The sequence below is a fragment of the Mobula hypostoma genome, chromosome 1 (genome assembly GCF_963921235.1).
Source record: "Mobula hypostoma chromosome 1, sMobHyp1.1, whole genome shotgun sequence".
NCBI classification, from domain to species: domain Eukaryota; kingdom Metazoa; phylum Chordata; class Chondrichthyes; order Myliobatiformes; family Myliobatidae; genus Mobula; species Mobula hypostoma.
This window is the reverse complement of record NC_086097.1, coordinates 46,026,137-46,042,276: the sequence shown is the minus strand read 5'-3', so window position 1 is coordinate 46,042,276 and position 16,140 is coordinate 46,026,137. Positions and strand designations below refer to the sequence as shown.

The 16,140-nt window shown below is 40.8% G+C and overlaps 1 protein-coding gene across 5 annotated transcripts in view; it reads right to left on the bottom strand.

Moving 5' to 3' along the window:
- traf3 (TNF receptor-associated factor 3) overlaps window positions 1-16,140 on the bottom strand; it is an 83,007-nt gene that overhangs the window by 32,201 nt on the left and 34,666 nt on the right. For all 5 annotated transcript variants that reach the window (XM_063047536.1, XM_063047524.1, XM_063047528.1 and 2 more), the window contains exons 2-5: window positions 5,248-5,529; window positions 3,627-3,678; window positions 3,438-3,542; window positions 2,918-3,082 (exon numbers count right to left, since the gene is read on the bottom strand). In XM_063047536.1, coding sequence (XP_062903606.1) covers window positions 2,918-3,082; window positions 3,438-3,542; window positions 3,627-3,678; window positions 5,248-5,510 — 585 coding nt within the window. In that variant the 5' untranslated portion in view covers window positions 5,511-5,529. The remainder of the gene's footprint in view (window positions 1-2,917; window positions 3,083-3,437; window positions 3,543-3,626; window positions 3,679-5,247; window positions 5,530-16,140) is intronic.

Below are 16,140 nucleotides of genomic sequence, written 5' to 3'. Positions count from 1 at the left end.
ACGGAGGCTTCGAGCTGTGATCGGAGGGAGAAGGTGCAAACTCCCTGCTGAGAGTGGCAGAACTGAACAGGAGTCGCAGTCGCTGGCGCTGTGCACTACGCGCTACATAACTGAGTCACCCTCAGTCTTCCTTAACGTGCTATACAACACCATTGAGCAGAAACCGAACTGTCGCTACAACTGAAGGTTCACCTCCCAGTTCCTGAAATGCTTCTCATCAGGCACACGAAACAAATCAGGAGGGTGGTGGAATGCACTCCTTCTGCTTGGATGAGTGAATCTCCAGAAAAGTTAGCCAGGCGCTCTGTCAACATCGTAACTGCAGTTGAAGCAGTTACAAAATGTACTCACCAATGCCACTCTTCAGCTCCACTGCCTGGAAGGCCAGGCACACGAAGGCATCAACAACTACAGATCCCCTTCCAAGTCATGCACATTACAGGTCTGGAATATATCTAAATTACCGTATGGCTACCTTGTCAAAATCCTGCAAATACAGAACTGTGGCAGTACCTGGATCAAAAGGGTTGCAGTGGTTCAAGGAAATTGCACACCGACTACTTAAAGGCAGAAAGAGAATGGCAATGAATTTCCGTCTACACGAGGAAATCTGCAGATGCTGGAATTTCAAGCAACACACATTTTTCAAATGTCTTACTAGCCCTTCTTTCAGTTAGTCCTGAGGAAGGGTCTCGGCCCGAACGTCGACTGTACCTCTTCCTAAAGATGCTGTCTGGCCTGCTGCGTTCACCAGCAACTTTGATGTGTGTTGCTTGAATTTCAGTCTAGTTGGTTTTGCTGAAATCCCATCAACAAATAAAGGCAGCCGGTGGTGTAGTGGCATCAGCACCAGACTTCGAGGCAAAGTGGTCCTGGGCTTGAATCCGGCCAGCTCCTTGCAAGCTTTCCATCTGCGTTGGGCTAAGCGTCAAGCTAGCAACTCGGCCTCATAAAAAAGACGAACTGCCAAGGAAGCGGCAAAAAATGCCACACGACATGCCACAAGGCACAAAGAAAGGAACAACATCAACAAAAAAAAATAAAAAGAGATAATATTTGATCATGTTCAACCAAACAATAGTTGGACGTGACTAAATTCATGCTATCTTGATTAGCATTTCCTTCACTAACAACTGGTTTTGAAGAACAAGAAAAATTATTTTAGATTTCCAGCATCTGTGTTAAAGTGAAAGAGATGCTGGAAGTCCTCAGTAAGTGGAAAGAAGAACGTTAACATTTCAGGTTGAAGATCCTATATCAGAATACTCTGATGGAAGTTACTTGATACAGAGACGATAACTCCATTTTGCTTGCCACTGATGCTACCTGGTCATTTGAGTGTGTCCAGCTGTCCAGCATTTTTGATTTTTAATTGCCGCTCTTGAAGAACAAAAGGCTGATGAATAATAGTGATAGCTAGAACCCAGATAAAGGGCAGACAGAACCAGACTGGAGAGGGGACAGGAAGAGAAAAGATGGACCAAGGTTGCAGAAACCCAAGAAGATGGGTGCAATACTGTGCAAAGGTCTTAGGCACGCTAGATTTTTAGACAGTAAGGCCTCCACACAGCCCTGAACTCAACATCTTCAGGGCTGTCTGGGATTATCTGGAAAGACAGAAGCAAGTGAGACAGCCAAAGTCTGCAGAAGAACTGTGGCAAGTCTCCAAGGTGCTTCAAACAACCTACCAGCTGATTTTCTTATAAAACTGCACGACAGTGTACCAAGGAGAATTCATGAAGTTTTAAAGGTAAAGGGTGGTCACGCCAAATCTTGATTTGATTTAGTTTTTTTACTGTTTACTGCTCTTTATAGTAAATTTTCTGATAATTTAGAAACTTTTATTTTTGAGAGCATCCTTGCTTCACCTATCTTTTATTTACATATGCCTAAGACTTCTGCACAGTTCTGTATGTGAGTGACGGGCAGATAGAACCGGAGTAATGAGAAGTAGGATGTAAAGATAATCAAAGGGTGTGCAGGGGTTCCCAACCCAGGGTTCATGGACCCCTCTATTAATGATGTGGGTGCATGGTAGAAAGATGGCTGGGAATCCCTGAAGGGAGAAAGACCTGGATGGATTGTAGGAGTGGGAAACTATACTCAGGGGGTGGGTTATGTGAAATTGCAAAATTCAGTATTTGTCTCAATTTGCTGTAGACCTCAAAAGCAGATTATGAAATGCTGTTCTTCTACTTTATGTTTGACATCACTTTGGGAGCGGAGAATGTCAAGGATAGAATGGGAAAGGGGGAGGAAATGATATGAAACTGCATGGTCAAGGTGTCCATTGAGGACATTGCACGGGCAGTCTGCAGGTGTTCTGCTTGATCCTACTGATGTTGGGTAGACCACAATGCAAAAACTGAATGAGGTTGGTGAGGGTGCATGTGAGTTGCTGCCTCGCCTTTAATGTTTCTTTAATCCTTGGATGGTTGTGAGGAAGGAGGTGAAGGGAAAGTACTGCACCTCCTTTGGTAGCTGGAGTGGTCACAGGGTAAGGAGAGGAGTGGGTGGGAAGTGACGAGTGTACTAGGGTAGTCAATGAGAACGTGGTCCCTGTGGTAAACAGATAGGTCAGCTAGTGTGGAGGTGAACTCAATATCAGATGTTCCTTGGGCAAAAGGAGGTAGGGTGAGAGGGAATGTGTGGGAAATGAAGAGAATGCATGAGAGTCCCCTTACTACCCACGTTGCAGAAAGACAGCAGACATCATTAATAAAAATTAAAGCAAGAAGCAAGGACACAAACTCATAGTGCCAACTACAGACCAATGTGTGACCATAGGATGAAAGCTATTGTCGGTTATACCAAATAACTCCAGCCTTTTTTACATTCTTCCAGATATTCTGAAAACTTGCATAAACTTAGTAATTGCATAAAGAAACACGGTTACGTTTATTGTGGAGCATTTTACCTTTAACTCTGCAATCGTTATTTTTTTCTTGCAGTATTTACAGGCTTGCTCCCGATATGTACAAGTTGAATTTAAATGGTCAGCTAAATCCTTCCTCTGAACCTTTTCTGTGCATCCCCTGCGAGCACATCGAACTTCCTGATAAGGACATTCATGTAAGTGAGCCTGCAGGAGAGAAAGCAATCAAACAACTGTTTGCATCCAGACTACTACCTTCAGACAATGTTCAAATGTCACATTTTCTTGATCATTTTACTTAAAATATTTTCTTAATTTTCACATAGTAATCTTTAAATGATCTCAAAGTCCTAATAGTAAGATTTCTATATACTTTCCAAAGACAAAACTATTGACGTTGTATTAAAAAAAAGGAAATTATTAAGAGTTCATTCCAATAAAAGTTTGCAACTTGCAGGTTAAAGCTTAGTCATGCTGTAGTCCACTAATTATCTAAATATGCACCAGAATAACCCAGGAGCTACTGATTGTGTTTCAGACAGGGTTCGGTTGTATCCATTACCTCAAGCTTTCCTAGAGGTAGCTGTTTCTTGCATCCATTTATTTCATTCCTACAATAGATTTGAAGTGCTAGAATTTCTTTTTTACAGCAGATGTCCTTAAAAACCTTTGAAAATAAAGAAATAGAACTTTAATGGTTCTTAAGATACGAAAATTGAAATTCAAAAACGACACGTCCCAAATTGCTTACCGCTTTCTCATATAAAGGCTCGTTATCAAGTGGGCACACAGAATTTGGATTCCTGGAAAAAATATTACATAATATTATATATCACAGTAAGCTACATCCCAATAGCAAAGTAAAAACAATTTGATTACATAGCTCAATATGTTTATAAATGTCTCTTCTGGTCTTAATGCAATACAAGTTGTAATACCATACACATCCATTCCTAGTTTCTAAAATGTATCCAATACACATAGTGAGAATAATTTTGCAGATATAATTCCAACACCATCAACTCCACGTTTCAGGATCCATCCACCCCTATGGAGTTCAGCTGGCACCATCTTGCATTTTGTTCATCACTGTTCAACCCAATTTATTTCACATTGGGGCTTCATTCAAATAAAATAACCACAAAATTAACAAATGAAAACACAGTTTAGAATCAAATTATATTGATGTAAGACTTATCAATCTGTATTGATCAATAAAGCAGAAAGAATCGATTTTTTCTCATAGCTACTACCGATTCCAATACATGCTAATTATCAGGTCTTTACCATATAAAGTTAAGATTTTGGTGTCAAAGCTTTTTAATCAACATTACCATTTTCTATTTACCATTACTGTACCAATTTTTTCAATTATGTATCAGAGGGATACATAAAACATGAAGTGAGTTATTAAAAAGAAACATGACATCAAACGTGCTCAGAAATAGAAACTGGCCCTTCAGCCCGAAGCATCAATCCAAATTGACTGTGTTAATTCTACATCTCCCTGTGCCCTCATTCAAGTGCCCGTACAGACGTTGCTTAAAAGTTGTTACTGCTCCTGCCTCCACCATATACACACCTCAGATTCCTTTAAACCTGCTCCCCCGCACCTTAAACTAATGCCTTCTAGTAATGGACACCCCCACCATGGTAAGCAGATTCTGCATACCTACGTTCTCCATGGCTCTCATAACTTTATGTGCCTCTATCATGGCACCCCTCAGCCTCCTTTGCTCCAGGAAAAGTTAGACCCAACTTATCCAATCTCTGATAGCTCAAACCTTCCAATCCAGCAGCATAGCTGTGAATCATCTACACACCACCTCTCATTTATTCAGATCTTTCCTGTAGAATGGTGACTAGAAGTGTATACAATACTCCCAAGTGCAGACTAACCAGTGTTTTGTCTAACCAGAACATCACATCCAAGTTTCTGTACTCATTGTTTCAAATGATAAAGGTGAGCGTGCCATACCCCTTCCTCACCAACCCGTCAACCATTTTCAGGGAAGTAATAAACATGCATTTATCTCCCTGTACAACAATTCCCAGGGACCTGCCATTCACTGTGTACATCCTGGCGTGTACTAACTTCCCAAAGTGCCTCACATTGTGCAGTTCAATCCGATCTGCCATTCTCTTTCCCACTTTTGCTTGTTGAGTTAGCTCCTGCTGCAACCTTAGCAACCAGTTTAGGCAATCCAAAACAACCTGGAGTGGCAGTAAATTTAAACAGAAGATGTGTGAACCAAGTCTCAGATCCAAACTTGTCAGATGAATCAAAATAGCTACTACATCAGCAGACACACACAGCAATGTGGTTCAGATTAGTTTAAAAACTATACATCACAATATCTCACTGAACTTACCCAAGAATTTTTTGTATACAGCTTCCACAGAATCTGTGGCCACACTCGGTCTGCTTCGGATTACAGAGTGGAAGACAGCAATGTCCACACTTGTACTTGTTTTCCACGATCAGTACAAATTTCTCCTTGAAGCCCCCATCCTCTGGTTCAATGCTTATAGATGATAACCTACCATCTTGAACCTGGGTTACATTCGCTTGCTGTGCCAACGATTCCAGGGAAAGTGGGGGTGCCAATGACTCTATGTTTCTTGCTGTTGCCATGGCCTATGGCCGCCCAAAGCTGTAAAGAAACAGTTTTTAGTATGTAACAATAATGGGCAGCCCTTTAATATACTCTGTATACTAACATTACACTTCGGCCACAACCTGGGGTAGCCTTCAACTCAGAGTTAAATCCTTGACAATTCATATAAAAAAAGAATTGTCTTGGGAGATTGAATGAAGTCTGTTAAGGGAAGCAAATGACAACAGGAACACAAGAAAATAAGAGTAGCCAATCTAGCCCATAATGCATCAGCCACGCTCCCCATTTTAATATGCCCGTGGCTGACCACTCTGCCTCATCTCCCCTTCCGACCGTTCCACATTGTGAACAATTTCCTGGTCCATCAAAGGTGAGACCAGTTGTAAATTAGGGGACCACTTCGCCGCGCACTACTGCATCATCCTTCACAAGTGAGACTTCCCAGTGGCCAAACATTTTAATTCCAATCCCCATTCTGCTTCTGAATGTCAGTCCGTGGCCTCCTCTTGCGCCAAAATGAAGCCACCTTCAGGGTAGAGGAGCAACACCTTGCATCCCATCTGGGTACCCTCCAACCTGATGGCATGAATATTGATTTCTCCTTCCGGTAAACAAATTTCTGCCCCCCTTCCTTTATTCCCCACTCTGACCTTTTACTTCTTATCACCTGCCTATTACTTACCCCAGAATCTCCTCCTCCTTTCCCTTATTGTCCATTCTCCTCTCCTATCAAGATTCCTTCTTCTCCAGCCCTTGACCCTTCCCACTCACCTGATTCACTTATCAAGATTCCAGCTTGCCTCCTTCGCCTCCACCAACCTTCTTATTCTGGTATTTTCTCCCTTCCTTCTCAGTCCTGAAGAAGGGTCTTGGCAAAAGACGCTGACTATCTATTTATTTCCATAGATGCTACCTGACCTGTTGAGTTCCTCCAGCATTTTGTATGTGTTGCAAACCTCCTCTTTAAATACTTCCATAATTCAGTCTCCCTAACTTTCCAGGGTAGGAAATTCTAGAGATTCAGTAGCCTCTGAAAAAAATTCCTCTGCACCACAATTTTAAGTGGTTGCCCTTTTAACTCGTAACTATGTTCCTTTGTTCAAGGCTCTTCCACTGGTGGAAACATCATGACATGACCACTTAGGATCTTACATATTTCACTAAGATTGCTTCCTCTTCTTCTAAACTCCAAAGAATATGGATCTTTTTCTCTCATTCCAGGAAGCAGTCAACTGAACTCCTATTGTTAATATACCATTCCTAAGTAAGGCAACCAAAACCTTCATAAGCAACTTGTACAAGCATAAAAACACAAATCGTGTCCTGTATTTCGAAACTCTAACCCCCAGCAAAAAAGGCCACTGTGCCCCTTGCAAAAGGGCTTACAGTACCTGCATGCCAATTTATTGTAAAGCCCTCACAAATCCACCCATTTTCAACCTCTCTTTATTTAGTCTGTTTTTAGTTCTTTCAACTGAAGTTCCTGACCTCACACTTTGTCAAGTTTTCACCCATTCACTCAAGCTACCTATATCCTGTTGCAGAGTCCATACATCACATCCTCAGTGCAACATACCCTCCCACCAATTTTCATATCAGCAGCAAACACAGACGCCTTACATGCTGCCCCCTCTTCCAAGTCATTAATATAGATAGTAAATTGTTGCGTGCCAAGAACAGATCTTTAGAACACTCCACCAATTAATCAATCAGGCCTGAAATATTTCCCTTTTGTTTGAAATTAAAGGCAGCGCCGAGTTGATCATTTCAATCACAACTGCAGCTGGCATTTCCTTGTGTTTAGCCATAAAGTAAAATACAACAGTAGAAATGGGATACAACACTCAGATCTGAACTGTACATTAACTAAAACCAGAAAATAGTACAAGAAAATGAAGTATGCAATAATTAAATACTCAGTACTCCCCAAGCTTAAATTTCCCTATTTAAAGTGTTAGGTTAGCTGACTCAAAGATGGAGAAATTTAGGTATTTTTCAAATTGCAGTTTGTCAGTCAAATTTGGAGATCTATAGTCAAATTACCAGCAGAAAATACGTCTCTTCAAAATGGAACAGTGAAAATCAGCAAGGGACTTCAATGATGCTGATTTCATGCCCACGTTATCACTGCAAACAAGATTCCAAGTCTACTTTTTTTTAAGAAAAAAGTCCCTCTCAAACGCAAAAACATTCAAGCTATTGTAAAGCTCTGGGTGTTGCAGCGTAGATAGCAATGGCATCTGTTTAACACTGCCTGACAGCTAGAAACTACTTTAAAAGTTTGATTTCCACTGCATTCAGATAATCAGTCCTAGAAGTAAAGAGACGGCCTGTGTCTCATTTCATCACTCAACTCACACTTGTATAATGAAATGTTCAATATACACACGTCTTTTCAGCTTTCACATGATGTAACATCCAAGCATCTTTCAAGGACTTCATACAAATGAACATCATCGAACATATTTGTTCAGAGAACTCAAATAGGCCACTTGTTGGTGCCTATACATCTCTTCGAGCCAGGTACTTTATTCCTGTGCTCTTTGATCTAAGTGAGAATGTCTGAGCCAACATTTGAATCACATCCAGACCCACTAAACAGTCTGTCTCACTGGCTTGATGCCTTCTGGGTTTTCACAAAGTTAAATTCCAGGACTCAGTAAGGGATGCAAGAGGAAAGTCCCACATCCCAAAATAAACACACAGCTGCAGAACAAATTTACCTTCTTTTCCTATCATACATCTTCTAACTTTCTTTCCAAAGTACTATTCGTATAGATCAAAATACACATCAATTATGTACGTGTTTCAGAGTTACATAAAGGAAACCAGAGGCACACACGTTAACAGCAACCTTCCGACTTCTGGATTCCTGGACGTGCTGGCATTAATTAACTTTATTAATATCCCTTGCTTTTGATATTTTGTTGTCCGATAATCGGGAATGATTGGCCATGGTTTCATGCTCTGCACAAATAGTTCCAAGTAACGGCACAAATCTCTTGGGCATACTTGTTTTCATTTTCTCAATTTAGTCATAGTTCTGAGTTGTTTTACATCATTTCTCCTTACTGGTTCCGTTCAGGAGATGGGAAATTCAAATCTCTTATTAAGAGGAACTTCATGCATGCTGACAAGTAATGTTCTGTCTTGTTTAAATGCTTGGTCATGGATTCCATTCCCCTTCTCTCATATTCCGCTCATGTTTGCGAGGATACAGTCTTATTACCTTTCTTGAAATGATATGTAGATAACACCACTTTGCAAGAGGACTTCATGTACGGGAAAATCAGCATCTTTGGACATCCCCAAAGATTAATCTGTTTAGTGCAACATCATTCTGATTCTGGGATGTGGAAATCAGTAAAATTCCAGGACTGATCATTTATCATCATTGAGTTACTAATCATATCGGGGTAATGTCAGATTAGGGATACTTCAGAAATGATCTAAGAAAAATGCTTAGGATTTCGACGTTGATCATTGTCCTGCAAACACAATCTGCAGAGTGTTAATGAGGAGAGACTTTGCCTCAAATTTGATACAGTGCTTTGCCAATTTCTTTTCTATAGCTCCTGTATGAGCAACAGTCACATGATTTAATAGATGAAATTGGCCAGGCATGAGTCACATAGTCCCTCCAGAAGAGAACAAGAGAAATGATCGACAGCAAAACAAACAGAAGTGATCAAAGATTACCCTTTCTTAGTTCATAAAAAAAAGTGTGTGGACTGCAGTCGTATTTAAGCTCTGGGAAAAAAAGAACTCAGACTGAGTGAATCTAGGGGTAAAATGGTGCAAACACAAGGAACAGGAAGAGAGGGGAAATCCCCACAGGCTTCTCTCACTGCACTTGCACAAGTAGTTCATAAATTTCTGTTCTGGGAGAAACTGAGACTTAATTTTGGTAACCTTTCCAGTAAATATGCAAGTCATGCAGTAACTACAGAACTAACCAATGCCGAAGTGGATCATACAAGGGACAGCAGGTGCTGGAACCTGGAGTAAAGTCACACTGCTGGAAGTCATCAGCAGGTCAACTATCAGCTGGTCAAGTAACATCAGTGGAGGTGAAGGGCTGGTCGACATTTCGGTTTTGAATCAGTAGAAGAAAGGTTTATTTAGAAGTGAGATGGAGGGTTAAAGCAGAGGCTACTAGATGGTAGATGGAAACAAACTGGAGAGGGCTGGTGGGTGAAGGAAGAAGGGAAGATAGAGCCAGGTGGAGGGTGGAGGGGAGGAGGAAGTGTCATACTGAGGCTGAAAGCTGATGAGCAGAAAAAGCCAAGGAAAAAATGAAATAGGGAAATAGAGCTAGGTGAGGGAAGAGGTATTCAGGTGAACGAAGAGAAGAAACAAAAACCCCAGGTGGATAGGTACGAAGGTAATGGTCGGATGCAACCAGCTGGGGGAGGGTGGTCTAAGTAATGGGTTGGGTGGGGGGACAAGGAAGTGATGGAAAAGATTAACAGAAAGAGAGAGAAGCAGGGTGGAGTGGTGGGAGCGCAGGAGGTATGGATTACCTAAAAATCAGAAAATTGGTTGTTCTTACCCTTGAGTTGTCTGCTGCCCAAGCAGAGGTGGTATTGTTCAAAATTGGATTTAGACACATCGTGGAAGTAAAGACTGCCAAGGACAGACAGATTGGTGTGTGAATGGTTGGGGAGTTGAAATGACCTGCAGTTGTTAGCTCAAGAGGTGGCATTGTCTAGTTGAAATGCTGAATCTAAGCCCCCTATCTCCTCAAAGGCAGCAAAATTGATCCTGCAGAGTATAACTACAATCCCAGTTATTTGAGGAATTCAGTATGTGATGACTATTACTCTTACATTACTTTATCAATGATCGGATTGCTGCATAAGAGTTTACATGACAGCAAATTGACAATTACAATGTAGAAGTTGTTGAATGCAGAGCAACACAGAAGTTGTTGGAGCACAATTACACAATCATCTTCTCCACAGTGTGGGTACTGTGTGCCCCAGCAGTCTATCACCAATAGCAAGAAATGATGGAAGCAGTTATCAACAGTACCACAAGCAACAATTACCCACTAAACGTGTGCCAGGGCTGCACCAGCACTACTGAACTACAGGCCTCATGAGAATCTTGCTCCAAACATGGACCAGAGAACTGAACTCCAGAAGCAAGCAGCAGTGACTATACTTGACATTAAGGGAGCAATTGACAGATGGTGCCCTGATAAAACTGAGGTCAATAGGCCCAAAGAGAAAAGCCCTCCAATGGGTGCAGCCATATCTCCAACTGGCAGAGCCTACTCTGCGCGGTATCACTAAATAAGTAAATAAATCATGATCACTTAATAGCCATCTCAGTCCAGGAATCATAGCGAGAGATTATCAGGTCAATGTCTAGGCCAAACTACCTGCATAAGGTCAGAAGTGTGGGTGTGGGAGGGGCAGGGAGGGAGGAATTCACTGCTGTTGCACAATATTCACCTCTATTTACAAACACACTGCAAACGAGGCCATGCAAATCATTTTCATTGTAACATTTAAGACGATTACAAATTATTCGTAATTTCTAACTTGAAGTAGTGAAATTGCTTCATTTTCACTCCTGGCCATTTCTAGCATCTCCAAGCCTAAATGCTTGAAACCACAGTTGAGTAAAAAAGTTCTGAATTGTCTTACTGCTTATTTTTTGCCAACTATCAGCAACAAAAATCACTACTTTTTGAACAAAAATATACACAACTGATGCTATATAAAAAACATTCACTCAAAACATGACGTAGTGTCTAACAGCTACACAAGTGCACTCGACTCACGCTAGTTAGAAACTGTTCGGCAACAGTCTCCTGTTCCAGTTAAACAAAGTTAGCCCCAATTATTTTCTCGTTTAGTTTCTGTTCAAGGGTTGTCCCAGATAACTGGCCGCTCTGACTAACCGATTGTCCAAATAACTGGAATCCACTGTGTTTCCCCATTCTGAGATAGCATCATGTGACCTTCAACTTTCAACTACTCTACCCTCCACAAAGCATCACTGGACAGTTGACAGGTCCATCCATCAGCAGGTCACTTCCTAAACCCTCTCTGGATGTGAGCGGATGTCATGGTTGATGTATGGCTGGGTAGATAAAAATATTATTTCCAATCTGCAATTGTCAATATTCTCCGTGACCTTGCTAAAAGCAATGTCCAGAATGTCAGTTTCTGAAACTTCATCTAATTTGGCAGGATCAGCAACTACAGGATCATGGTAAGGATCTTAATGGAAATTGATTTTACGTGGGAAGTGACACTAATCCAGTGATGTTTTCAGGACAACCCAGAATGTCAGACAAGGGCAGGGATGCCATTTCTCTGCTTCTAGCATTCAGTAAAGAAAGATCCAAACAACAGAGGGAATGGACGGTCAAATTTAGCCAAGTGCCTTCATCTCGCTATAAAGAGATTGCAATTTAGAAGTGGAATTTTGAACCCTTATTTTTAAATCTATATTATAGCTGCCTTTTTTTTATATAGACTACAGCATAGAAATGAGATTTTCCAAAATCTGCTGCCACAAACAAGTCATGCTCAGCTGGAACTCGTGATGAGATACTGACAGACATTATGGCCTTCTCTCTTACCCCCTGGAACCAACTTATACTTCCACTTTCTAACTGCTGGAATATTTGTATAATAAAACTTCACAAAAACAATTTCTAGATGAAAGAAAAAGAAACTAATCCATTAGCTGCACTGGATAAATATTATAAATATTGCAGACAGGCTGGCTCCTGTTCTATATAAAATGCATTTGCCTACTACAGTACTAATGCACATCAGACTTGGGGGAATCCCAACTGGGAACTGGATCAAGTTCTACTTGCTATTCTGGAACAAATCCAGGTACTTTCACTATTAGAACTTCAGCTTCAAACATTTATGTCAGTAAGTTATTACATTCCACTGAGGTATTCAAGGAACAAATTAATCAATTCCTATGCACATCATTTACATAGGAACATTTTAATACAGTCTTAATAAATGTTAACATTACTTATATTAATTACCTGCTTATTATTTGATAGACCATATACAGAAGGGAACAGGAACAGTAGTAGGTCCCCTATTCCATCAAGTTTGCCAAACCATTTGACATGATCAAGATTGATCTGTGTTGGCTTCAACTCCCCTTTTGTCCTAGTTTCTCATTACCATCAATTCCCCCATCTTTCAAAACTTTATCTACCTCCAGCCTAAGATGTGGATGAATGCTCCAGTCCCAGGTGAACCAAAGCAGAGGGGCCCACGTTATAGTATATGGAAGGGGACCTCGGCTTCATTTGAAAGGGATGAGAGGATTATGAATTGCCTGGTTCTGAATGAGTAGTCACTGAGGAAGACTGAATTTAAGCAAATATACAGTTTCCTCTACCCTCTATCTTTTTAAGACGTGTTTCTGTTCTCCATTTCCAAGACAGTCTTATGCGTGCTTCCTTTCCTGAGGGAAGCAGAGCTTTTAGCATCACAACCCTCTTCAAATTTCTTCACAATCCATTATTGCCAGCTTTTAAAACTGCCCGTTCTTGGACTCTACTTTTGAACATCTAATTTCTTCCTAATCCTATTCAGATTTGCTTGTGAAATTTAAAATATTTTGCTACATTACTGTTGTCATGAATCTGATCATTTGCTAAATTTCTTGCAACCAAGCTGATGTGTACCTTCCAATCATCTGTGGCCCTCACCCACCTGTGGCATATTGCGATCATCCCACTCAATCCTTTTGATCTCAGCAAATATACGATCCCGCAATGTGAGGCTTTTTTACTCTCCATATTTCAGCATAAAAAGTTACACACAGAAGTTTTGAAAGCAAAGTTAAAAATATATGGAATGAAATTGTATTATTATTCACAGATGCATTGATCGGTCATTCATCACCTCTGTGGTGGTGAGTTTTATTGTGAAGTCATTTGCACCTTTACAGAGTAAAGCATTATCTTACTGACTACCTATTGGTGAATAGTGCATGTTAATAGAATAGGTTTAGCTTATATTCAGACAGAGCATTGATTCAGTACAATGACGACACTGATATGTGAGCCATCATATTGAATGCAGTTGGGGCACACAACCCTTCTACAAGTGGTTTTATTATGGTAAAAGAAAAAAGAGAATTGATTGTAAATCTAAGTTCATTCCTGTAACATTACACTGGCACTTTTGGGGTTTCCCTTCCCCACATAAACTGAAAGAATAGTCATGTTAGGGGTAGTGGAGGGTGAAGGGGTTATTTCTGGATACATTTTGAGCAGGATTGAAAGTTAATTATTTGCCAAATGAGCTCATTTATATCCAACTCTTATTTCTGTGGTTGAATTGGAGTTTCGTTCCTTTCTTACTACTACTACTGTTTGACTTGGACACTTCTACAATTATTAAACTGACCAATTATTTTGAAATTTAACGCCTCAAATTTTTCATATACATTGTAATAGTCATCCGTTTGGATGGTGTAGAATTTTATGTCGTGACACTTTGCTTTTAATCCAAACGACCATTTAAGATCATGTGTACTTCCTTGATTTTTCAATAGGATTGGTTAATAGCGATCAGGAATCCAATCTAATTCACCAAGCGCCTGGTATCCCCTCTGATTTTCTCACTCCAGGAAACTTTCTTTGGAGGACAGGTCTGGCAGGTGTGCAAGTGGCAGTTAATAGGGGGTTGGAGAATAAGGTCCAAGTACTGGTCACCTGTGAGAGCCGAAAGCGATCAGCACTATTCATAGCAGCATTAAGGAGATTGGACATCAAGGTGGAGTCCTGATAGTTCACAAAAAAACAACAAACTGGAAATATTGCAGTCAGGACAACAGATGAAGGCAGCAATGTTGAGAATAAGCCTATCCAAATAATGACATTATCACTAGCTGCACACACAGAAAAGGATGCTGAAGGAAAGTGGAGTGGTTCAGTGTGTCAGATGTTGGATGAAAACCAGAGAGGAATGTAACTGTGATTACTGTCACAGAAATACAATCACTGACTTTTGCTTTTGGCAATGGAGACCAGATTTGGAGAAGACCACCACAGGTTTCCATTCCCTTCGAACATATTAGCAAACAAAATTTTTTAAGCTTTTGTTTTACATATTTTATATGAAAATCGTTAAGGCCACAAGACATAGGAGCAGAACTTGGCCATTCGGGCCATTGAGTCTGCTCCACCATTCCATCATGACTGATTTATTATCCCTCTAAACCCCTTTCTCCCACCTTCTCTCTGTAATCTTTGACACCTTTACTAATCAAAAACCCGGCAACCTCCACTTTAAATATTCCCAGTGACTGTCGCAATGAATTTGACACCTTCACCACCCTCTGGCGAAAGAAGTTCTTCCTCATCTGTTCTAAAGGGACAATCCTCTATTCTGACGTTGTGCCATCTGGGTTGGGAGACAATATGCTCAAAAGTTCTGATAGTGTACTGGAGTTCTCTCCCCCCCCCCCAAAGAAAATGGAGATCAAATGCATTGTACTTTGGTGGAATTAGGTTCATAATATTGATTTTGAAAGGAAATGGGACCAAACTCCAAGATGGAAATTATTTACAATATCACAAAAGATAGCGGTCAGCAAATGAAGTGGATGTTGTCCAGTTTTATGAGAATGTGGTCTGGTTAGCAGGTGTCTCAAACTAAGTTGAGTTCCTGCACTCCCAAAGGCAGAATAGAGAACTGTCAGCCCTGATACAGTTTGAGGGAAATGGAAGGGTGCAGTACAAAAGAGACATAGGTGGCACAAATTCCTTTGCAAATGCTATTCATAAGCTTGGTGAAACAAACAGGGGAGTGGGCTTTATGGAAACCTTGAAAATGAAGAACAGAAGCTGGAGGTTTCCTTGACTCCCATTCTTCGCCTGGTATTATTGCTAGATCAGAGTAGGTAAAGCCAACGTCCTACTTTCATTCCATCACCAAACCGAGGCAGAAAAGGTGTAGTTAACACTGCTAAATGGGCTGGAACGTGTCCATCCATCTCTGACCAGCAGTCTACTTTCGCTTCACGGGTCGGCTTAGCTGTGATTTTTGTGCCTGTGTATTAAAACATGGAAGTCAGAGGGGCTACTGCAGACGACCTTCCACTCAGACTCTTTCCACTTGTCACTGGCCGGGGTCGCTGATCCAAACAGAATAGTGCCTTCAATTTCTCAGATCGTTGCTATATTAATTGAATATGTATTTTAATTAATAAGTATACTTTCAGCCTTCAGGAACTTTCAACACATTTAACAGCAGTGAGCTGCAAAAATTTCATAGGGCATTTTGCGGAGGGAGTTTCAGAATCTGCTGCCTAAGGTGTTGCTGCTATATGTTGTATGCATCCTGCTCCATCTGTCTCTAATAAAGAGGGCCAGCCAAGATGGTGTTGGATATCAAGTTTATAATGACCAATTAACCTACCAACCGGTACATCTTTGGACTGTAGAAGGAAACCGGAGGACCTAGAGAAAACACACACAGTCACAGGAAGAACGTACAAACTCCTTATACACAGCAGAGGGATCATCCGGCATCTTCAGATTACTTCAGTTTCACTCTATGATATGCAGTTCATGGCCAGCAGTGTGCCACATCTTCAATTCAATGAGTCTAAAATACTTCTCACATAATTGCGCATGCTGCATAT